The 24,423-nt window shown below is 43.6% G+C and overlaps 1 protein-coding gene across 6 annotated transcripts in view; it reads right to left on the bottom strand.

Moving 5' to 3' along the window:
* Window positions 1-6,101: 6,101 nt before the first annotated feature.
* LOC110521515 (casein kinase I) overlaps window positions 6,102-24,423 on the bottom strand; it is a 44,601-nt gene continuing 26,279 nt past the window's right edge. For 2 of the 6 annotated variants that reach the window (XM_090231479.1, XM_036968894.2), the window contains exons 3-12: window positions 23,452-23,521; window positions 16,582-16,730; window positions 16,099-16,333; window positions 14,151-14,236; window positions 11,409-11,493; window positions 11,141-11,289; window positions 10,790-10,870; window positions 9,687-9,794; window positions 8,342-8,448; window positions 6,102-8,067 (exon numbers count right to left, since the gene is read on the bottom strand). In XM_090231479.1, coding sequence (XP_090087605.1) covers window positions 8,013-8,067; window positions 8,342-8,448; window positions 9,687-9,794; window positions 10,790-10,870; window positions 11,141-11,289; window positions 11,409-11,493; window positions 14,151-14,236; window positions 16,099-16,333; window positions 16,582-16,730; window positions 23,452-23,521 — 1,125 coding nt within the window. In that variant the 3' untranslated portion in view covers window positions 6,102-8,012. The remainder of the gene's footprint in view (window positions 8,068-8,341; window positions 8,449-9,686; window positions 9,795-10,789; window positions 10,871-11,140; window positions 11,290-11,408; window positions 11,494-14,150; window positions 14,237-16,098; window positions 16,334-16,581; window positions 16,731-23,451; window positions 23,522-24,423) is intronic. The other 4 variants (XM_021599116.3, XM_090231481.1, XM_090231480.1 and 1 more) reach the window with 3 other exon arrangements.

Here is a 24,423-nt window from a genome sequence, read left to right as displayed (position 1 = left end):
GAAACCACTGTGAAATGAGCCACGTTTATTTTACCAGTCAACCGACTGTATTGAACACTATTCCAGAGGAAAAACAATACAAACATGGATGATTTGGAGTCTGAAAACTCTGAGGACTATGGGAAAAAAAACACTTAGGTACTGAGTGGACTGCTTCCCCATTTCATTGATCCCAAATCCTTAGGTAATGCTGTACATTGCGATTTGAATGGCAATACGCACAAAAGGCTGACTGGGGAGGTGATTTCACACAGCTAAAGTCCTGCAATAAGAGCTACGATGCTAATATTTGTGTAAACTCCTCACAGTTGTGTTCTGTGTGTGTCACCGAGTAGACTGATACGGCATTTCATTGCTCCACATTCCAGCACTCTAACCTTGTTTAACATGATCTAGTCTAATATGGCATGATTCCACCAATACTAACTATTTGCATCACTTTCAAACGTAGACTTTTATTTTGAAAGTGAACCCCAAATTCCACTTTTATGGCGAATCCTTATTGTGGCTACCTTGTTAAGAATATTGATAATGACTGCAGTTTCTACTGGTCATTGTTTTCAGTCTGCTTGTATTGGTGCCAGCTAGGATGGTACCACGCTTAAGCTAGATAGCTACCCACACCCAGGAGTTTCTAATAACATCTGTATTAAAGATATTTCAAACATTTTTGATCCTGATCTTATTTCAAATGCTCACACAGACATTTTCCCATTCGATCGAACAAATATAATATTGCCAACGCTGTATTGTAAACCCATTGCGGCTGGTGTGTGTGCTTGCTTTCATAATTATTTTTTGTACAGCATTGACAGTGCTACTGATTGTAGTGGTGGCGCTTGGCTTCTGCGTGCAAATTTAGCACACCCAACATTCTACAACAAAATTGTGTTATTTGACGTGTCAAATTAAAAGCTTATTTGATGCATCAAATAGTCTTATTTTAGGCGTATCTTTTTCGACACGGGGGAGGTGTTCGTGTACGAACAAATGGGAAGTGCTAGTGGGCATTCTAGCAGTAACCAATGGGATGTTCGAGTGGGGCGTACCTGCAGATTGCCCCGCATTGTGGGCTGAAGTTACACCCTCTTGCTTGTAATAATAATAAATAATTAGATAGAGGACTCATTATAAATATAACCCATTTTAGCTTGGCCATTACTATTGAGGGCTTCCACCATTTTAAAGTAGTCACCAGGGTGGTGATTCCTATGATTTGGGAGCAATCAGCCAATGAAGAAGAAAATGTACTACTTTAAAATGCCCATTCTGTGACGTGAGTAAAACCTGCAAGGCTGCTGGCCCAGACGGCATCCCTAGCCACATCCTCAGAGCATGCGCCGACCAGCTGGCTGGTGTGTTTATGGACATATTCAATTGCTCCCTATCTCAGTCCGATGTCCCAACATGCTTCAAGATGGCCACCATTGTTCCGGTACCCAAGAAGGCAAAGATAACTAAACTAAATGACTATTGCCCCGTAGCACTCACTTCTGTCATCATGAAGTGCTTTGAGAGACTTGTCAAGGATCATATCACCTCCACCTTACCTGCCACTATAGACTCACTTCAGTTTGCATACCGCACCAACAGGTCCACAGACGATGCAATCGCCAACACACTGCCCTATCCCATCCGGACAAGAGGAATACCTATGTAAGAATGCTGTTCATTGACTACAGCTAAGCATTCAACACCATAGTACTCTCCAAGCTGGAGGCCCTGGGTCTCAACACTGCCCTGGACTTTGAAGGGCCGCCCCGAGGTGGTGAAAGTAGGAAACAACATCTCCACTTCGCTGACCCTCAAGACTGGGGCTCCACAAGGGTGCATGCTCAGTCCCCTCCTGTACACCCTGTTCACCCATGACTGCATGGACATGCACACCTCCAACCTCAATCATCAAGTTTGCCAATGACGAGACAGTCTACAGGGAGAAAGTGAGTGTGGAGTGTGGAGTCAGGAAAACAACCTCTCACTCAATGTCAACAAAACAAAGGAGATGATCATGGACTTCAGGAAACAGCAGAGGGAGTACTCCCCTATCTACAATGAAAGGACAGTAGTGGAGGGGGAAAGGTAAGTTTTCTCAGCGTACACGTCACAGACAAACTGAAATGGTACACCCACACAGACAGTGTTGTGAAGGCGCAACAGCGCCTCTTCAACCTCAGGAGGCTGAAGAAATTTGGCTTGTCACCTAAAACCCTGACAAACTTTTACAGATGCAAAACTGAGAGCATCCTGTTGGGCTGTATCACCACCTGGTACGGCAACTGCACCGCCGTCAATTGAAAGGTTCTCCAGAGGGTGGTGCGGTCTGCACAACGCATCACCAGGGGCAAATTACCTGCCCTCCAGGACACCTACAGCACCCGATGTCACAGGAAGGCCAAAAAGATCAAAGACATCAACCACCCGAGCCACTGCCTGTTCACCCTGTTACCATCCAGAAGGCGAGGTCAGTACAGGTGCATCAAAGCTAGGACCGAGAGACAGAAAAACAGCTTCTATCTCAAGGCCATCAGACTGCTAAACAGTAATCACTAACTCAGAGAGGCTGCTGCCTACATAGACTCACTAATCACTTTAAACAATGCCACTTATAATAAGAATGTTTACATATCTTACATTACTCATCTCATATGTACATACTGCATCTTATACCATCTTGCCTATGACGCTCGGCCACCGTCATCTATATATATGTACATATTCTTATTCCATCCCTTTAGATGTGTGTGTATTAGGTAGTTGTTGGGGAATTGTTAGATTACTTGGTAGATATTGCTGCACTGTCGGAACTAGAGGCACAAGCATTTTGCTACACTCCCATTAACATCTGCTAACCATGTGTATGTGACCAAAAAAAATTATTTGGCTCGAGGAAACTGTGCAGACACAGTGATCTGAGCTATCTGATTGGCCAGTGGTAGGCCTATAGGTGCACTCAAATTTGCTCTCTGGGCTTGTTCAACATTCAGACAGATGAAATAGATAAAAATTGGAACACTTTGCCTTTCCGGCGTTAGGGCTGCTGAATCAAGTGCACCTACCGCCAACATGGTGAATAAATTAATAAAAATACATTTTAAAAAGGCTTTATCTTATTAAAAATGGTTTTTTTTTACAGAAATGTTTGGTGATAGGAACGCCTTGGAGATTGCTATCAACCGGCTGGTGACCACTGCTCTAACTCATATGATACAGTGCATGGCCAAAAGTATGTGGACACCTGCTCATTGAACATATTCCAAAATCCTGGGCATTAATATGGAGTTGGTCCCCCCTTTGATGCTATAACAGCCTCCACTCTTCTGGGAAGGCTTTCCACTAGATGTTGGAACATCGCTGCGGGGATTTGCATCCACTCAGCCACAAGAGCATTAGTGAGGTCGGGCACTGATGTTGGCGATTAGGCCTGACTAGGCGTTCCAATTCATCCCAAAGGTGTTCAACGGGGTTGAGGTCAGGGCTATGTGCAGGCCAGTCAAATTCTTCCACACTGATCTCGACAAACCATTTCAGTATGGCACGAGGCATTGTCATGCTGAAACAGGAAAGGACCTTCCCCAAACTGTTGCCACGAAGTTGGAAGCACAGAATTGTCTAGAATGTCATTGTATGCTGTAGCGTTAAGATCTCCCTTCACTGGAACTAAGGGGCCTAGCCCGAACCATGAAAAACAGCCCCAGACCATTATTCCTCCTCCACCAAAAAATACTTGGCACTATACAGTAGGCACCATGCATTGGGGCAGGTAGCATTCTCCTGGCATCCGCCAAAACCAGATTCGTCCGTTGGACTGAGATGGTGAAGACTGATTCCTCACTCCAGAAAATGCGTTTCCACTGCTCCAGTCCAATAGATGCTTGGCATTGAGCATTGATATCTTAGGCTCGCATGCGGCTGCTCGGCCACGGAAACCCATTTCATGAAGCTCCCGAGAAACAGTTCTTGTGCTAACGTTGCTTCCAGAGGCAGTTTGGAACTCGGTAGGGAGTGTTATAACCGAGGACAAACCATTTTTATCCACTGTGCGCTTCAGCGGTCTCATTCTGTGAGCTTGTGTGGCTTACCACTTCGTGGCTGAGCCATTGTTAATCCTAGGTGTTTCCACTTCACAATAACAGCACTTAAATTTGGCCTGGGCAGCTCTAGCAGGGAAGACATTTTACGAACTGACTTGTTGGAAAGGTGGCATCCTATGACAGTGCCAAGTTGAAAGTCTCTGAGCTCTTCCGTACTGTCAATGTTTTCCTATAGAGATTGCATGGCTGTGTGCTTGATATTTTTACACCTGTCACCAACAGGTGTGGCTGAAATAGCCAAAACCACTTTTGGCCATGTAGGCAGGGTATGTAACAAATTACAAGGTTAGCTAACATGCTAAGTAGTTGCAAAGTAGCTAAAAAGTAGTAAGTTTGTTTTTACTAAAGTAATCTGTCTTATGTTACCCTACCATACTAATTTGAGTGTCCTGGTTTTACGTTTACTATGTTACATCTAGTCTATGAGACCAGGCTGCTTGTGTGGGTGGTAAATGTGTGTTACCAAAAGGGCTTTTTTCTCTTTTATTACCCACATGGTGAGTTAGGTATATGTAGTCCAGTTCTAGCCTAATACTAATGGCAGTTGAACAGGCTAAGCCTTCTACAGTATGTTTCACTTCCCCATCTCACATAACACGTCAAGAACGGAGGTTAGTTCGAACTCCAAACAAGACATGACCAATACCATACAGGTTGATCAACAGCATCGCGATTACAATCAGTGATATTTTCATATTGAAAAAGTTTAGCATAATTTGAGTAAAGCATAGTGACAAATACTGCACCAGAATCATAATGGAATTTGCCCTGTTAAGAATCAGAATGACCATAAGTATAAAGCTTCTTGTATTGGTGAAAGTCATATCCATTCTGTTGCATTGAATACTGTATCACTTGAATATTGTATCACCAGAGCACTCACAGTATAGCCAGGGGTTAAACTAGGAGGAAAGGAATTGGAAAAGAGTTCTACCAGCATGGTGGCAGACAGCAAAGTGGGAATTAAATAGATTTCTGATTTTAAAGTTATGGGAAAACAACCAAACTGGAAACAGTTCCACTACATGTTAAAATCCCAATTTAAAACTATTGCTATTTACAAAAGAGACTAATTATTTCCTTAATTTAACTCCATCACATTTTTAGCCCAATATGTCTCCCCTGCTCTTCTTAGTTTGAGACGTTTATAAACATGTACATAGCTGCTATTGATATTTCCATTTTTTTTTTAGCAACCCTACTACCCCAATGCCCTCATGTTAACATCTACAGGGAAAAAAAACACAGAAAAAAAACAGAACATGTATGACTGACCTCATGACAACAATACATTCTGGGTCACATGGCATTGACTCATAAGCACAATGATGACACAAGCATATGGAATGCTATTTTAAAGGGCATAGTGATGTCTTTCGTAGAAGGGGATATTTACAGTATTACAATCAAGGGGGTTTGGGGGCTTCGCTTGTGAACTAATGTTTGCGACCACACACTGCAGCCATCTTTGATTTAAAAAATAACTATTTGGGACCGCTGTACCTATTACCTATTGTGTGTGTGTGTGTATATATATATATATATATATATATATCCATATATATATATCCATTACAACGTTCAAGCAGATTCATAAAACTACTGCAGCGAGGAACTTCAAAAGAAAAACAGTTTTGTATCCAATTCAAGTCTTGTGGCAACTTCAGTCATTGATGGGAAAATCGCTTCATTTTCATCTTTAACCATAAACTTGATGTATTTGCATGCTGGCCCTAACTTTGATCAGCCACCACCAATGACTAGAATTGCTTAGCTCACAACGCACAAGCTTTCAAATCTTTCCTCTTTTTTTGTTGTCGAGTGCACCTAGAGAGTTAAACTGTAAAGATCTTTTGATTGTCCTAGCAGAGGAGATGGACACGGTGGTTGTGAGACAGTAGGACATGTCAGAAAGACGATGCTTTCAGAGAGATACACACACGCCCGCACACACAGTTAATGAGCAACATTTGGAACAGTTCAGATAAAATGTCATTGCAGGACACTTACTTGAGCTTTAAACATTTTACTTGGAAAGGCACAAACTATGATTTCCTGGTAAATTATTCTGATGTAGAAATAAAACTGAAAGATATCTTGTTTCATGTAAATTGACATTTCAGCCCTTACTCAGATATGCACTGAGTGTACAAAACATTAAGAACACCTGCTCTTTCCATGACAGACTGACCAGGGGAATCCAGGTGAAAGCTATGATCCCTTATTGATGTCACTTGTTAAATCCACTTCAAAATCAGTGTAGATGAAATAGAGGAGACAGGTTAAAGAATAATTTTTAAGCCTTGAGAAAATTGAGACATGGAGTGTGTGTGTGTGCCAGGGTGAATAGGTAAGACAAAATATTGAAATGCCTTTGAACAGGGTATTGTAGGTGGCAGGCGCACGAGCTGGTGTCAAGAACTGCAACGCTGCTGGGCTCAACAGTTTCCGGTATGTATCAAGAATGGTCCACCACCCAAAAGACAACCAGCCAACTTGACACAGCTGTGGGAGCATTGGAGTCTACATGGGCCAGCATCCCTGTGGAATGCTTTCAACACCTTGTAGAGTCCATGCCCCGATGAATTGAGGCTGTTCTGATGGCAAAAGGAGGAGGGGAGGCGCAACTCAATATTGGGGAGGTGTTCTTAATGGTTTGTACAGTCAGTGTTAGCCTTGTATAGGACTCTTCCTAGATAAGTCTTCAGTTGTTTTCCTGTTTGTTAATTTCAAACCTAGAATCCCATTGTACTTTCTTTTTGTTTCCAAAAGTGCAACAAGAAGAAGAGAGCTTAATATCAGTTTCTCTCCATCTTCCACAGTACCTGAGGCCAGTGACTGTGCTACAAAGTCCACATTGACAGACATGAAAGCCAGAGAAGAAAAAAGAATACAAAATGAATTCCAGTACACTAAAACAAACATTTGTTTTCAACCCAGGGAGTTGACTTTGAAAACAACGGAGGATTAAATAAAAAACTCAACAGCATAAACATCCTCCAATTCTGATTTAGATGAAGTGTTTCCTGTTGCGCTCAGTGATTCCAGAGTTATCATTAGTATAGTTCAGTCTTGCTTCTTACCTTGATCCCACAAATAAAGGACTATTTCTATGGAACAGATTTCTTTCCCTCGACTCATTGACATTTCTCTCAGATCAATGGCTGTTGAACAGTAAATGCTATGTATGGAATCTAGAATACAACAACTGTTTCAAACAGTATCCATTTTTTCTATTCACGCCACGATATTCGTGTTTCTTTGTTACAGCTTTTAAACGTTCTCTCTTTATTATGCAGGTACTTTAACGGTTTCTTTCTTTTGGAAGCCAGTGTCTGTTGTGATGCCCACAAAGTCTGTAGGACAACAGCATTGCTTTACACGCCTGTAGCAGAAGAGCGCTGAGAAAGATGGAAAAAAGAGAGAGAGAGAGATTGGGAAAGGAAGAGAGAGAGAGAGAGAGAGAGCGCACGAGAGAGAGATTGGGAAAGGGAGAGAGAGAGATTGGGAAAGGGAGAGAGAGAGATATTGGGAAAGGGAGAGAGAGAGATATTGGGAAAGGGAGAGAGAGAGATATTGGGAAAGGGAGAGAGAGAGATATTGGGAAAGGGAGAGAGAGAGATATTGGGAAAGGGAGAGAGAGAGATATTGGGAAAGGGAGAGATATTGGGAAAGGGAGAGAGAGAGATATTGGGAAAGGGAGAGAGAGAGATATTGGGAAAGGGAGAGAGAGAGATATTGGGAAAGGGAGAGAGAGATATTGTGAAAGGGAGAGAGAGATATTGGGAAAGGGAGAGAGAGATATTGGGAAAGGGAGAGAGAGAGAGGGAAAGGGAGATAGGATGGGTGATCGGTGTGGTTCCTTCCATTTAAAACTTGAAAGTGAGCAGAATGTTTCAAGTTCCCTCCGAGGTCGTCTCTTCACTTGTGCCGCTGGAGAGTTTTCCTCTTTCTCATTTTGAAGAAACAGCAGCACCTGCAGGCAAGGACACACACTCATTTAGTTTCAAAAGGAAATTAATGTTGCATATCAAAAAATGCAATGTTTTAAAGCAAAAAAAAAAAAAAAGAGGCTAAACTGAACATTAGAGGCCGTAAACATGTGGAACCTGTTAAGTGTTTTGTTTTGACAGACTGGGTTCAGATATCATCTGACAATGTGTTTCTGGCAACGACTGCCAAAGGTAGTGAGACCGAGCAGAGCATGGTGAGCCACTGCAGTCAACGCCAGGGGCAGACAGCTGTCTTACTTTGTATCATCAGCCACCTCCACCTCAGTGGGAGCAGTGATGGGAGCGTTGGAGTGTCCCGCCGTCGGGTCGTCAGTGTTCAGCTCTCCATTCGTCGAGCTCATCACCTGTACAGGTGAACACAAGGAATTCAGACAGGATGTCTGTGCATGACTAATTATCTGTCATTTATCCTTCATATGAAGTGAGAGATTGAGCATTAGCTTATGACTCTTACCTTTGACGACATTACATTGTAAAAGAGCTGTCAAGAAAGGCATTTCCCTGTACTTGTGCACGTGACATTTAAACTTAAAATGGATCTATTAGTTGGTAAAAAAAGAGGTCATTATTTCAAAGGACGCAATTCCCTTCCAAAACCCTAGATGGCACATTTGCTCTAAAAAATAATCTTCAAAACGTAATCATCTGAGACGGCAGACTGTACATCACATTAAGAGAGTCATAATTGCGCCATAAAGGACTCTAGATGTGAAATATCCACTTCCGAATTGTCATGTTTTCATGTGAAGGATGTAGATAACAGGCATCTCCTGAGATGCTGTTGCCCCTTCATCCCTTTAAAGGTTGAGTCCGTTCTGAGACAGTGCATGCTCAATCAGATCCTATATCACACCCTTTTCCAGGGAGAGGGGAGGGGGGTTCCTGTCCTGATAATGGCTTCAACGGCCGCAGGTTTCCCGACTGTGCTTCCCTCCCCTGTTATCAGCCTGGATGAGTGAAGCAGAGCAGGCAGACAGAGAAGGAGACAGAAAGACAGCGACAGACAGACAGAAATACTGCGACACAGACACACAGACAGAAAGACAGCGACACAGACACACAGACAGCGACACAGACAGAAATACTGCGACACAGACACACAGAAATACTGCGACACAGACACACAGACAGAAAGACAGCGACACAGAAAGACAGCGACACAGACAGACAGCGACACAGACAGACAGCGACACAGACAGACAGCGACACAGACATCGACACAGACAGACAGAGACAGCGACACAGACAGACAGCGACACAGACAGACAGCGACACAGACAGACAGCGACACAGACAGACAGCGACACAGACAGACAGCGACACAGAGAGCGACACAGACAGCGACACAGACAGCGACACAGACAGACAGACAGCGACACAGACAGACAGCGACACAGACAGACAGCGACACAGACAGCGACACAGACAGCGACACAGACAGCGACAGACAGCGACACAGACAGCGACACAGACAGACAGACAGCGACACAGACAGACAGACAGCGACACAGACAGACAGACAGACAGAGAAATCTAGAGTGAACAGACACAGCCATGCAGCACCATGCGCAGCAAGCAGTACCTGGACAGAGCCCCCCAGCCTTTCGGCCACAAGATGTGACCCCAGTGTCTCCGTATTGGTCATTGGAGACAGCTGACGCTGAGCCTCATCTCCTTTGGCCTCAGGCAACTGACAGGGGGGCAGGGTGTATGGGGGGCGGGAGTCAAGAGGTGGGAGGTAATGTGGTGGTGGTGGGAGAGTGGGATGGGGAAGTGAATGAACAAAAACAAAAAAACAAATGGAAATAAATACAGAAGGCAGGCTTGTTAAAACTATGTTAACAGAAGAAAAATAGAGCAAAACATAAAGCAGAGCCAACTGACTGATGCAAGAGTAAAAACAGCCTTGATCGGAAAAAAACAAAGCATCTTGACTTCTATTCCAACATTATTTTTTCTACTGATCTGACTGAATTTGCTAATATTTGTTCTGATTCTATTCCTGGTTTCTGCAACAACAACAAAAATCTAACTGTTTGTGCTATGCAACGTGTTGCATGTTTATACTCATAAATGATGATATGTCCTACTCATGACATTGTTCTGGAGAGCCATAAATAAAGACCAGAAGTCCACAGCAATCAGAAAACCTTAGAGGAAAAGATTATGACTAATAAAGTTCAATTAATCATCGTGAATTGGCAAAAATGTAAACATGTTGGTGACAGTGTAGTAGGACCAAGGCTGAAATAGCATGCTGATAGAACAAGGAAAAGAAAGCAATTTTGCCACACACTAAGCAAACTGCTTTGTCATTGCTGATGTGAACAATGCATTTTCAACTCATGCATGAAATAACTAGTTCTTCGGGAGGCAGGCTGAAGACAAAACCGTCCCATGCGAAAACAGTTCCAACTTTCAAAGATGTTGCTACACCATTTAATGACAAGTATAATAAGTTCATCAGTTCCCCATCTTTCTTGCTCAATCGCCACAACAGAGTAAAGAGTAAATTGAAGAGGTTGGATTGGACAAAGGTGACATTGTAAAAAAAAAAAAAAAAAAAGAGGCCATATTGTTGAGGAAGCAGAGATTAAAGATAGGAGGCTTGGCGGCTGCCTCTGAGACACGGGGAACTCGACTGACGAGGTGGGTGGGTGTGGCGGGCGGCGGTGGCGAGCTCACCTGGTTTTTGGTCTGCTGCTGTGCTTTGTCTCTGCTGGGCTGAGCGGGCGTGTCACTGGGGATGGGGCCTACCGGTGTAGGCTATGGTGGGGGGACAAAATTACAGCATTTTACCTAGGACATCAAAATCGTGGCTGAGAATACTTTACACTCACCACAAGATGAAGATACTCATATATTATATAATAAAAAAGAAAGGCCCTTGAATCACTGAGAAGTCACAGGAAATCTCAATTTTGATCCCTTTGTGATTATTTACAGAAAAAGACTAATGAAAGTGTGCAGATAAAGGGGTCAAGTGCTCCACTCAAAACGTTGAATAAGAAGAAAGAGCAAGTGATGGAGACTCACAAGTGGCTTGCCAACCCAGTCATATTCATAATCAAAGACGTAGCCGTTCCTGTCAAACAGCTCCGTGAAGAGTTTCCGTAAGTAGTCATAATCTGGTTTCTCAAAGAAGTCCAGCCTCCTCACGTAACGCAGATATGTGGCCATCTCTTCTGCAGCAAAGGACAAAGGCACACAATCATTTCATTTGCATAAACTGAACAAGATCTAGGCCTAAAGAGTTCTGAAGATTCCAAATAAAACCAAATCGAACCAAAATGGCAGTACTGACCCGGGAAGCTTTCACAAAGCACTTCAATTGGGGTAGCTCGCTTGGTATCGCCAATCTTCTGATACCTCTCCTTCAACGTGTCCGCCTGGAATCAACAGACAGTGCAACAATTATCCTCCCATGTGTTTAGCTTTAATTACCACAAAACACAGTAGAGTTTAAAAACTACAGCTTTGCAAAATGCACAATATAACAGCCAAATTTGGGGCAATACACAGCTGGAGGCAGCATGACTGAATGGGCATAATGTTCACATGTAGAATATTTAAGGTGTTTTAGTTTGCCTCCACATGCATATCCTCTCTTAAGTACACATTCTTATTCAGAATAACTGCCTACCAAGAGGCAAAAGGCCTCCTGCGGGGACGGGGGCTGGGATTAAAATAAAAAATGTAGGACAAAACACATCATGACAAGAGAGACACCACAACACTACCTGCATGGCAGCAACACATGGCAACACGGTAGCAACATAACATGGAATCAGCACAAACATTGTTAGGCACATACAGCACAAAGGTCAAGAAGGTAGAGACAACAATATATTACACGAAGCAGCCACAACTGTCAGTAAGAGTGTCCATGATTGAGTCTTTGAATGCAGAGATGGAGATAAAACTGTCCAGTTGGAGTGTTTGTTGCAGCTCGTTCCAGTCGCTAGCTGCAGCGAACTGAAAAGACGAGCGACCAGGGATGTATGTGCTTTGGGGTCCTTTAACAGAGGGCTGCAGTAGATATCTCAGATAGGTGGGAGTGAGGCCTAAGAGGGTTTTATAAATAAGCATCAACCAGTGGGTGTTGCGTCAAGTATACAGAGATGACCAGTTTACAGTGGAGTATAGAGTGCAGTGATGTGTCCTATAAGGAGCGTTGGATATGAAGCTGTACACACCCCTTGACTTTTTCCACATTTTGTTGTGATACAGCCTGAATTTAAAATGGATTCAATTGAGATTTTCTTTATCACTGGAATATCAAAATGGAATTATATTTTTAGACATTTTTTACAAATTAATTAAACATTTAAATCAATAAGTATTCAACCCCTTTGTTATGGCAAGCCTAAAGTTCAGGGGTAAAAATGTGCTTCACAAGTCACATAATACTTTGCATAGACTCACTCCGTGTGTCATAATAGTGTTTAACAAGATTTTTGAACAACTACCTCATTTCTGTACCCCACACCTACAATTATCTGTAAGGTCCCTCAGTTGAGCAGTGAATTTAAAACAGATTCAACCACCAAGACCAGGGAGGTTTTCCAATGCCTCGCAAAGACGAGCACTTATTGGTATAGGGGCAAACAAAAAAGAAACTTGAAGATCCCTTTGAGCATGGTGAAGTTATTAATTAAACTTTAGATGGTGTATCAAGAGAGGAAGGAATCCGCTCTAGGATTTCACTATGAGGCCAATGGTGACTTTAAAATAGTTACAGTGTTTGATGGCTGTGATAGGAGAAAACTGAGGATGGATCAACAACATTGTAGTTATTCCACAAAACTAACCTAATTGACAGAGTCAAAAGAAAGACGTCTGTACAGAATAAAATATTCCAAAACACGCCTCCCGTTTGCAATAAAGCACTAAAGTAAAACAGCAAAACATTTGGCTAAGAAATTAACTTTATGTCCTGAATACAAAGCATTATATTTGGGTCAAATCCAACACATCACTGAGTACCACTTCATATTTTTAAGCATTGTGGTGGCTGCATCATGTTATAGGTATGCTTGTCATCGGCAAGAACTAGGGAGTTTATGATAAAAAGAAACAGAATAGAGCTAACCACACACAAAATATTAGAGGAAAACCCGGCTTAATCTGCTTTCCAACAGACACTGGGAGACAAATTCAACTTTCAGCAGGACAATAACCTAAAACACTAGGCCAAAAATACACTGAAGTTGCTTACCAAGACGACATTTAATGTTCCCGAGTGGCCTAGTTACATTTTTTTATTAAAATCGTCTTGAAAATCTATGGCTAGACTTGAAAATGGCTGTCGAGCAACAACTAACTTAACAGAGCTTGAAGAATTCTAAAAAGAAGCATGTGCAAATATTGTACAATCCATGTGTGGAAAACTCTAAAGAGACTTACCCAGAAAGATTCACAGCTGTAATCGCTGCCAAAATGTGATTCTAACATGTATTGACTCAGGGGGTTGAATACCTATCTAATAAAGATATGTTAGTGCGTTATTTTTCATAAATGTTTTACAAATGTTCACATTTTTCTTCCACTACAGAGTATTTTGTGTAGATCGTTGACAGAAAAGGACAATTAAATCCATTTTAATCCCACTTTGTAACAACAAAATGTGGAAAAAGAAAAAGGTTTCTGAAGGCACTGTATATACTGCCATGCAGGTCCTCTTCCTGACACTAGCCTGGGTGGAGAGGACCTCACAGGGGAAAATGTGGAAGTGACTTATGTTATAATAGGATGACATTTAAATCTCAGGAAGTGAAAATCCTTTCAGTGTATGGTTACAAAAGCACTATTGACATGGCATTTTTCCTAAGCATGTTTTCTTCTTCCTTAAAGGGACATTAAAAAAAAATTAAAAAAAACTTCATACCCATCTCAAGCACCACCTCAGCATCAACATGTGAAAATAATACGATTCTATATTTTGTATATAAACAGAAATAGAGGAACATCTGTTTTCAATGACATCGGTTATTTAGCAGCAGGGTGAATGTGCCTGAAGTCATGTAGATATCATGAAACTGTATACCTTCAGGCCTTGCCAGGGAAGACTGCCTCGCAAGAAGTACATGAACATGTGACCCAGAGCCTCCAGGTCATCCCGCCTGCTTTGCTCTGGAGGAGAGGAGAAGAAGAGTTCATTAACGACACATGCAGAAACAGCACACACACAAAAAAAAAACTATAATCTCTCAATTATCCACCCTGTCAACTATATACACTGCTCAAAAAAATAAAGGGAACACTTACACAACACAATGTAACTCCAAGTCAATCACACTTCTGTGAAATCAAACTGTCAACTTAGGAAGCAACACTGATTGACAATAAATTTCACATGCTGTTGTGCAAATGGAATAGACAACAGGTGGAAATTATAGGCAATTAGCAAGACACCCCCAATAAAGGAGTGGTTCTGCAGGTGGGGACCACAGACCACTTCTCAGTTCCTATGCTTCCTGGCTGATGTTTTGGTCACTTTTGAATGCTGGCGGTGCTTTCACTCTAGTGGTAGCGTGAGACGGAGTCTACAACCCACACAAGTGGCTCAGGTAGTGCAGCTCATCCAGGATGGCACATCAATGCGAGCTGTGGCAAGAAGGTTTGCTGTGTCTGTCAGCGTAGTGTCCAGAGCATGGAGGCGCTACCAGGAGACAGGCCAGTACATCAGGAGACATGGAGGAGGCCGTAGGAGAGCATCAACCCAGCAGCAGGACCCGCTACCTCCGCCATTGTGCAAGGAGGAGCAGGAGGAGCACTGCCAGAGCCCTGCTAAATTACCTCCAGCAGGCCACAAATGTGCATGTGTCTGCTCAAACGGTCAGAAACAGACTCCATGAGGGCCCGACGTCCACAGGTGGGGGTTGTGCTTACACCCCAACACCGTGCAGGACGTTTGGCATTTGCCAGAGAACACCAAGATTGGCAAATTCGCTACTGGCGCCCTGTGCTCTTCACAGATGAAAGCAGGTTCACACTGAGCACATGTGACAGACGTGACAGTCTGGAGATGCCGTGGAGAACGTTCTGCTGCCTGCAACATCCTCCAGCATGACCGGTTTGGCGGTGGGTGAGTCATGGTGTGGGGTGGCATTTCTTTGGGGGGCCGCACAGCCCTCCATGTGCTCGCCAGAGGTAGCCTGACTGCCATTAGGTACCGAGATGAGATCCTCAGACCCCTTGTGACACCATATGCTGGTGCGGTTGGCCCTGGGTTCCTCCTAATGCAAGACAATGCTAGACCTCATGTGGCTGGAGTGTGTCAGCAGTTCCTGCAAGAGGAAGGCATTGATGCTATGGACTGGCCTACCCGTTCCCCAGACCTGAATCCAATTGAACACATCAGGGACATCATGTCTCGCTCCATCCACCAACGCCACGTTGCACCACAGACTGTCCAGGAGTTGGCAGATGCTTTAGTCCTGGTCTGGGAGGAGATCCCTCAGGAGACCATCCGCCACCTCATCAGGAGCATGCCCAGGCATTGTAGGGATGTCATACAGGCACGTGGAGGCCACACACACTACTGAGCCTCATTTTGACTTGTTTTAAGGACATTACATCAAAGTTGGATCAGGGTTGATACATTTGATTTTCATTGATCATTTTTGTGTGATTTTGTTGTCAGCACATTCAACTATGTAAAGAAAAAAGTATTTAATAAGAATATTTCATTCATTCAGATCTAGGATGTGTTATTTTAGTGTTCCCTTTATTTTTTTTAACAGTGTATGATACCGTTAGGCTTAAGTCCTAATGTGAAAATCTCAAATCCAATCAATGAATGCAAGATCCACATGGAAGTAATGTTGTACAGATATGCATACAGTTCTCAAGTTAGGATGTGGCCCTTCCTGAACATAACGGAGAACTTGATAATCAACAGCCCAGGACACATTTACAGGATTAGGAAAGAAAAGGTATATCTTTAGGGTTTAAAAAACAGCTTATTTCCAATGATCATTATAATTTCTCACCTTTCCCCAGGTGTGTGTTGATGCTCATGTAGCGTGCCGTTCCCGTAAGGCTCTTGTGCTCCCGGTACGGGATGTGTTTTTTGGTCTCAGGGTCGATGTATTCTTTGGCCAGCCCGAAGTCGATAATGTGGATTGTGTGCTGCCTCTTGCTGCCCGGCCGCCCCACCAAAAAGTTCTCTGGCTTGACGTCTCTATATATCAAGCTCTTTGTGTGGACAAATTCCATCCGCGTTATCTGAGAGGCAGAACACAGAGCATTTAGACAAGACAGGATCTCAAACTCTTTCAAGACACTTTTCCAAATGCTGTAAACATATGGAGAGCCACAGCGATAGGAATAGAGATGTCTGACATTGTGGTGACCCCATAATTCACTATCTAATTATGTGTCTGACATACTGTGAATATTCACTGAAAGTAGTCTTATAAGCTCTGGGTTGGGCACCAGTAGGACACTCAAGTAAACAACTATTACATTCTTACCAGCTGTATGGCTATCATGAGGACGGTCTTGAGGGAGAAGGTGCGGTCACAGAGATCAAACAGGTCTTCCAGGCTGGGCCCCAGAAGCTCCAGCACCATGGCATTGTACTTCCCACATGGCCCAAAGTAGTACACCTGAGGAATACCCTCTGCAACAAAGAGACAGGCAAGGACACATGTTATATATGAATGGGACCACACAACCTACAGGGAGCATGCTAGCATCATAAAGGTTTTAAAAAGGGTTTCATTACTAACCATCTGTTTTAGTATCATACGAGCCACAGATATTTCAAAAGCATTAGGCCCCAGCTAAAGAAGTTTGAGGCAGAGGATGGCATGAAAGGTCGTAGTTAAAAGAAGGCATTGGGGCTTTGATTTGCTGACATGAATGAGCCTAGAGGCATGTTGATACAGTGCATTCGGAAAGTATTCAGACCCCTTGACTTCTTCCACATTATGTTACGTTACAGCCGTATTCTAAAATGGATTAAAATGTTATTTTTTCATTACCCCATAAATGGCAAAGCAAATACTGGTTTCTAGAAATTTTTGCAAATGTATAAAAAAAACTGAAATATCACATTTACATAAGTAAATCAGACCCTTTACAGCACCTTTGGAAGCGATTACATCCTTGAGTCTTCTTGTGTATGACGCTACAAGCTTGACACACCTGTATTTGGGGAGTTTCTCCCATTGTTCCTTGCAGATCCTCTCAAGATCTGTCAGGTTGGATGGAGATGTTTGATCGGGTTCAAGTCCAGGCTCTGGCTGCGCCATTCAAGGACAGGAGTGAGTGCCTTTTAGCAAATTCCAAGCTGGCTGTCATGTGCCTTTTTACTGAGGAGTGGCTTCCATCTGGCCACTCTACCATAAAGGCCTGATTGGTGGAGTGCTGCAGAGATGGTTGACTTTCTGGAAGGATCTCCCATCTCCACAGAGGAATTCCGGAGCTCTGTCAGAGAGACCATCGGGTTATTGGTGACCCTTCTCCCCCAATTACTCAGTTTGGCCAGGAGATCAGCTCTAGGAAGAGTCTTGGTGGTTCCAAACTTCTTCCATTTAAGAATGATGGAGGCCACTGTGTTCTTGGGGACCTTCAATGCTGCAGAAATGTTTTGACACAATCCTGTCTCGGAGATCTACAGTCAATTCCTTAGACCTCATGGCTTGGTTTTTGCTCTGACATGAACTGTCAACTGTGGGACCTTATATAGACAGGCATGGGTGTGTGCCTTTCCAAATAATGTCCAATCAATTGAATTTACCACAAGTGGACTCCATGTTGTAGAAACATCTTAAGGATGATCAATGGAAACAAGATGCACCCGAGCTCAATTTCAGGAGGGGGGGGAGGTTATATACATTTGCAAAAATGTCTAAAAACCTGTTTTTGCTTTGTCCTTCAGGGGTATTGTGTGTAGATTGATGAGGATTTTTTAAAATCCATTTTTGAATAAGGCTGTAACGTAACAAAATGTGGAAAAAGGGAAGGGGTCTGAATACTTTTCGAATGCACTGTATACTGTAGAGCAGCCTACGTGTGTGTGGGAAGTCAACACGGGCGCTATGGCAACCATGACAGCCCAGGAGGCAGTTTCGATTAGAACAACAAGATGGCTAAACAAAACAAAATTGTCAATGTTGATGATGCATTGTGCCGGCAAATTCTTTTTTGACAACACACCCTGTCATGTGGTCTCATGTGTGACCTGGGAGGAATTTAGGAGTTTATCATCACAGTAAAATGCCCTTCTGAAGAGGAGACTTCTGGTTGAAGTGACTCTGTTCCCTATGCGGTATAGAACAAAGGGTAATGGCCATTTATGACCCCCATGGCCTTCTGGTCCAGCCTCCAAGGTCACATACAGTTCCAGGTTATGCCTCACCAGTCCAGACCAGTACCCGACGCCAGGGACCTTCATTCCATTCCTTGGCCGGCAGTTGTGCCAACGTGACTGCATGCTCCTTTCCCGGGAGGCGGCCCCCGATCCCGCCAGAGAGAGGAGCGGTATGGCAGCTTTAGTAGTACTGCAGGCTGGCCTTTGGGGTGTGCGAGTGTGGGGGGGACGGGGGGTGACTAGAGCAGAATTTACCTGATCACCCCTCACGTCACTCCCACAGAGAAGCAATGCAGATCTCACACAGCCACACACCTGTCCTGGGCCTCTTTAGACAGCAGAATTTGCCTGGCAATAATGGTGATGATGGATAAGGCTGAAGCGACAAGCGATCAACCAGGAAGCTGACTCATCAAAGCCCGCCCACATCTGGAGTGAGGGCATTCAGCCCTGCCAATGCACTGACCAACAGGAAAGTGCCTATTCTATAACAGCCCGTCTCCCAACTAGAGATATGTAAATACAGCAAGGACAACTGCTGAGGAAAATATTTACCTGACATGGAATAGGCCTAGAACAAAATGACTATTTCAGAGAAACCATTCAAAAAGAGAATGATTTTATTCTTTACAAAAGCTAGACCTAATCATGTGGATGTGTTATTCCAGTGTAAAAATAACCCAGGCCAATCATGCCTGTTATAAAAGCACTTATGCAAGGAATGAGTGGTTTTCTAGAAGCCATTCTTTATTGTGAATCATGACAGATATACAGTGGGGCAAAAAAGTATTTAGTCAGCCACCAATTGTGCAAGTTCTCACACTTAAAAAGATGAGAGAGGCCTGTAATTTTCATCATAGGTACACTTCAACTATGACAGACAAAATGAGAAAAAAATCCAGAAAATCACATTGTAGGATTTTTAATGAATTTATTTGCAAATTATGGTGGAAAATAAGTATTTGGTCACCTACAAACAAGCAAGATTTCTGGCTCTCACAGACCTGTAACTTCTTCTTTAAGAGCCTCCTCTGTCCTCCACTCGTTACCTGTATTAATGGCACCTGTTTGAACTTGTTATCAGTATAAAAGACACCTGTCCACAACCTCAAACAGTCACACTCCAAACTCCACTATGGCCAAGACCAAAGAGCTGTCAAAGGACACCAGAAACAAAATTGTAGACCTGCACCAGGCTGGGAAGACTGAATCTGCAATAGGTAAGCAGCTTGGTTTGAAGAAATCAACTGTGGGAGCAATTATTAGGAAATGGAAGACATACAATACCACTGATAATCTCCCTCAGTCTGGGGCTTTACGCAAGATCTCACCCCGTGGGGTCAAAATGATCACAAGAACAGTGAGCAAAAATCCCAGAACCACACGGGGGGACCTAGTGAATGACCTGCAGAGAGCTGGGACCAAAGTAACAAAGCCTACCATCAGTAACACACTACGCCGCCAGGGACTCAAATCCTGCAGTGCCAGATGTGTGGATGATCCAGAAGAAGATTGGGAGAATGTCATATGGTCAGATGAAACCAAAATATAACTTTTTGGTAGAAACTCAACTCGTCGTGTTTGGAGGACAAAGAATGCTGAGTTGCATCCAAAGAACACCATACCTACTGTGAAGCATGGGGGTGGAAACATCATGCTTTGGGGCTGTTTTTCTGCAAAGGGACCAGGACGACTGATCCGTGTAAAGGAAAGAACGAATGGGGCCATGCATCGTGAGATTTTGAGTGAAAACCTCCTTCCATCAGCAAGGGCATTGAAGATGAAACGTGGCTGGGTCTTTCAGCATGACAATGATCCCAAACACACTGCCCGGGCAACGAAGGAGTGGCTTCGTAAGAAGCATTTCAAGGTCCTGGAGTGGCCTAGCCAGTCTCTAGATCTCAACCCCATAGAAAATCTTTGGAGGGAGTTGAAAGTCCGTGTTGCCCAGCAACAGCCCCAAAACATCACTGCTCTAGGGGAGATCTGCATGGAGCAATGGGCCAAAATACCAGCAACAGTGTGTGAAAACCTTGTGAATACTTACAGAAAATGTTTGACCTCTGTCATTGCCAACAAAGGGTATATAACAAAGTATTGAGATAAACTTTTGTTATTGACCAAATACTTATTTTCCACCATAATTTGCAAATAAATTAATTAAAAATCCTACAATGTGATTTCTGGATTTATTTTCTTCTCATTTTGTCTGTCATAGTTGAAGTGTACCTATGATGAAAATTACAGGCCTCTCATCTTTTTAAGTGGGAGAACTTGCACAATTGGTGGCTGACTAAATACTTTTTTGCCCCACTGTAATTCTCTGCTCTCCTGTCCGTTATAACACCACAAAGCTTCAAAGTCTATTCTGCCGCCTAACAAGTGCCATTCTGTGCACCGCTCATAACCCACTCTCTCCAAACACGAGTGAAACGTGCCGTGAACAAACCAGTGTATTGTCTCAGTCTGAGCACTGTGGCAGACAACGTCACCCTACAACAGGGCTTCCCAAACTCGGTCCTTGGGACCCCAGGGGGTGCACATTTTGTTTTTTGCACTAGCACTACACAGCTAATTTAAATAATAAACTAATCATCAAACTTTGATCATTTGAATCAACTATGTAGTGTTAAGGCAAAAAAACAAAACGTGCACCCATTGGGTTTCCGAGGAGAATTAGGAAACGCTGCCCTACAATGAAATGTCAAAGTTTAGGCCAAGCCCGACAGGGAGGCAGTCTCTATCAAACATTTAGAATGCTGAGTGCATCGGGGAGAGAAGAGGAGGCGCTGATTCCATTAGGCCGAGTGGGCGATGCTGTGGAGATGTAGCCAGGCTGAAACGTGATCGTCCGGCCAGCCTGCCTCTCCTGCAGAGAGCCTGTGTGACTCAGTGTTAGATCATGTTATCTATCACCAGGCAGGCAGTACATCAAATATCCAGACTGCTCTGGACTGGATGAACAGGGTGGACCACAGAACATCACTGCAACCTCACACTCAAAATGGCACTGATTTATCACTCCCAAGATACCAGTGCAGTAGGCATGGCAGAAGGACACACACGCAGGCGGCCATCTGACCGACAGTCTCACAATGCTTTTAAGCAGAGCCTTGATGGTTCACTAAATATTCACACGTACTCATATCAGTGAAATGTTAATCATCTCATAAGGAGACAGGGTCTCGTACACTGCTTTCAAAAGAGAAGACCATCCAGGCGTATCCGGACTGTGAGCTCAGTCAACCAGTCATCCAGTTCAATTATTGATAGAGACATAAAAAGTGGATGATGTCTCACTTCCGACGCCCCATGCTCAGTGGTGAATGGTGGAGTTGGGGCGTGGCCAGGCTAGACCAGCTAGTGTGTGTAACTGAACATGTTGTTCTCGTGTTTGGGTTCTTTCCAGGGCAAGAGAGAATTAACACTAGATAAGCTCTTCAGCTTTAAGCACCATGTAGAGCTGACATTGCAAAGACCAGGACTTGACCCTTATGTTGCCACATTCATATTGTAAAAACAACTACATGCCTGTATCCATCTGTACCATAGGGTTTACAGAAGGCTCAGCAGAAGCAAGTGGCTTGAAGAAGACTTTCATAATTCCTCACGTGCATTTTTGAATGAATGTAGCCACCAGTTGGAGGAACACTTCCCTCTATTCTATAATGTGGGGGAAGCTGAAGCACCATAATCTGTGGTTCCATCTATAGCTCAGCCTATTAGATTGTAGCAGGCCTCTGGTGGTCCCTCTGCCACAGTGGCCGGGGGAGGAGAAGGGAGTGGAAGTCAGGATGTGTTTAACGCACCAGTGCAAACGCCAGAAGGGCAGCTGCCTGAACTCGTCCAATCGTTCGGCCCAAGGGGTGGGGATAAAGACTCAATATCCAATGAACGGACCAGGATCAACAAGCCACTTTGAGTGACACTGTTCGCAAATAGGCGTAAGGCAGCTAAATACTAGTGTGCTGTAGTGCTGCCTGGGATTGGAAATACAACTTCTGGTCCAGTCAGACAGATCACACGAAGGAGAGCTGACAGAGAGAGATAGGCCAGGCCTTTCCCTTTGCATCATGGGAGAGTTTCCCTGGGCTTTCTTCTCCAGGCAGGCCGGAGACAGTGCTGAGACCAGACATAGAAGCAGAAATACTCTAATAATGGCCCTACTGCATGGAGACGGCCATCTATAAATAGACTAGCCTAGGACACCCCTAATGCCCTGCACTCCAACTTCCTATTAACACAGTGGAGCTGCTGCCCTGGCACAGGCACAGACAGACAGCTGGCAGGTGATCAGCTCACTACGAGAGAAAAAGAGAGAGACACTTGTGACAGAGAAGATCACTGGGCGCAGTGACATGCACTCTCTATAACACAAGCGTGTGTTTGTGTGTGTGTTCTGCCTTCCACTCCAGTGAACAAATGGGTGCAGTCAGGCTTTGTCCAAGCTGTTCATCCTTTTCCTTTAAAAAGGCTAAAAGGATCAATGACCAGTGTCCTCAGTCAGTAGGCCTAATTAGAATACAAACATTTAGCTTACCCCTTACCTGCGCTCAAATACAATACAATCTATTTACGTACAGTAAATATTCACTTTCTTGACAGATCAGATGCTCATAAAAAGTGACTAACTAATGATGAAAAGTATCACCTTTGGTTAAAAAAAAAGGTTCTAGTGAGAGGATGAAAAACGAAGGCTGGCCGAGCTGTACTGTGGGCTGTTCCAAGTCCCTGTCCCTCCCCACCATCTGATCTTACTGCCCCACCTCTCCCCTCTGAAGCCAAGTGGCCACATCAAAGGGCTGGAGGCACAGCACAGCCCCATGGACCACAGCACAGAGTGAGCACACAGCCATGTTGGGCCTGCGCCTGCTAGGGATCAACCAACGACACAGAGGGGGCAGAGCCATCACATCTTCTAGCTACAGAGAAGAGCTCCATCCATCCAGCTGATTCTACTAGCTAACACAGTGTTATTAAAACAGTAATAGATAAAGTATCAACAACAACAGTTTTATGTGCTTACCTGAACTTCCCAACTGTTTATAAAATCTATATTCCAAATGAAGCTGTGGCGCACGGGACTTTATTGGTTCCTGAAAAAGAAGAAAAAGAGAAACCAATTAAAAAAACAATTAAAATGGTAATTAAACATTATATAGGTGGATCATTACAGCAATAAAGGCTGTATGATGGCAAAAGGTTGAAAAATAATTATATAATGTACGTTAAGAGTATAGGAACTTCTGGGAAATTCCAAGACGCAGCTTGGCGATGCATTTATGTTTACTATAACATTCTTAAGATACCTAAGACTTAAACACTGAGCTAAGAACCTAAAACTCAATCATCGGCTTAACACAGCATCCTTCCTCCTCTATGACACAAGCCAGAGCATTATGTTAACTAAACTTAGCTAGCAAGATCTTGAAATGCACGTTTGAAGTCTGGGATTTAGCCATTTCCCATGATTGGATGGAGAGCATTCTGTACTGTCAGCTAAACCACACTCATACTCCCGGTCTTGTTCTCTCCCATGCCATAATAGCAGGTTAAGCTGGTTTGTGACTGCGGAACACACGGCCAGAGATACAGAGGGCCACGCTTCAATCAGCTGCTCATCACATTACAGGAATAACTATAGGGCTGGGAGACAAATGTATTACAATGTATGTTTTTGCACAGCATTTAGAACGCCTGTATCGTAGATTAATTTTTGTTCTGCTTTTATGAGCGTTTATGTCCACTTGTTCTCATGTTGTCTTTTTTGTCTCGTCTCGTTCACACCTTCTGTGCTGTGCACCTTCCCATTTACACCAGAGATCTGTATATAATGACGAGATGCTCATGTCTCTGCCCTAACAATGGGAGTCGTTGTCCCGGGGGGGAGATACAAGCTTAGGTTCAAAATAAGCACATAGAAACGCAGTGGGCTTATTTTGGCGAGCGTGAAACCTCTCGCATCGCCTCTTTCCCCCAAGCCCCTCCCACTACCACT

This window comes from Oncorhynchus mykiss, chromosome 4, assembly GCF_057628025.1.
Source record: "Oncorhynchus mykiss isolate SJ-2025 chromosome 4, ASM5762802v1, whole genome shotgun sequence".
Lineage (NCBI taxonomy): Eukaryota > Metazoa > Chordata > Actinopteri > Salmoniformes > Salmonidae > Oncorhynchus > Oncorhynchus mykiss.
This window is presented reverse-complemented; position numbering and strand designations above follow the sequence as displayed.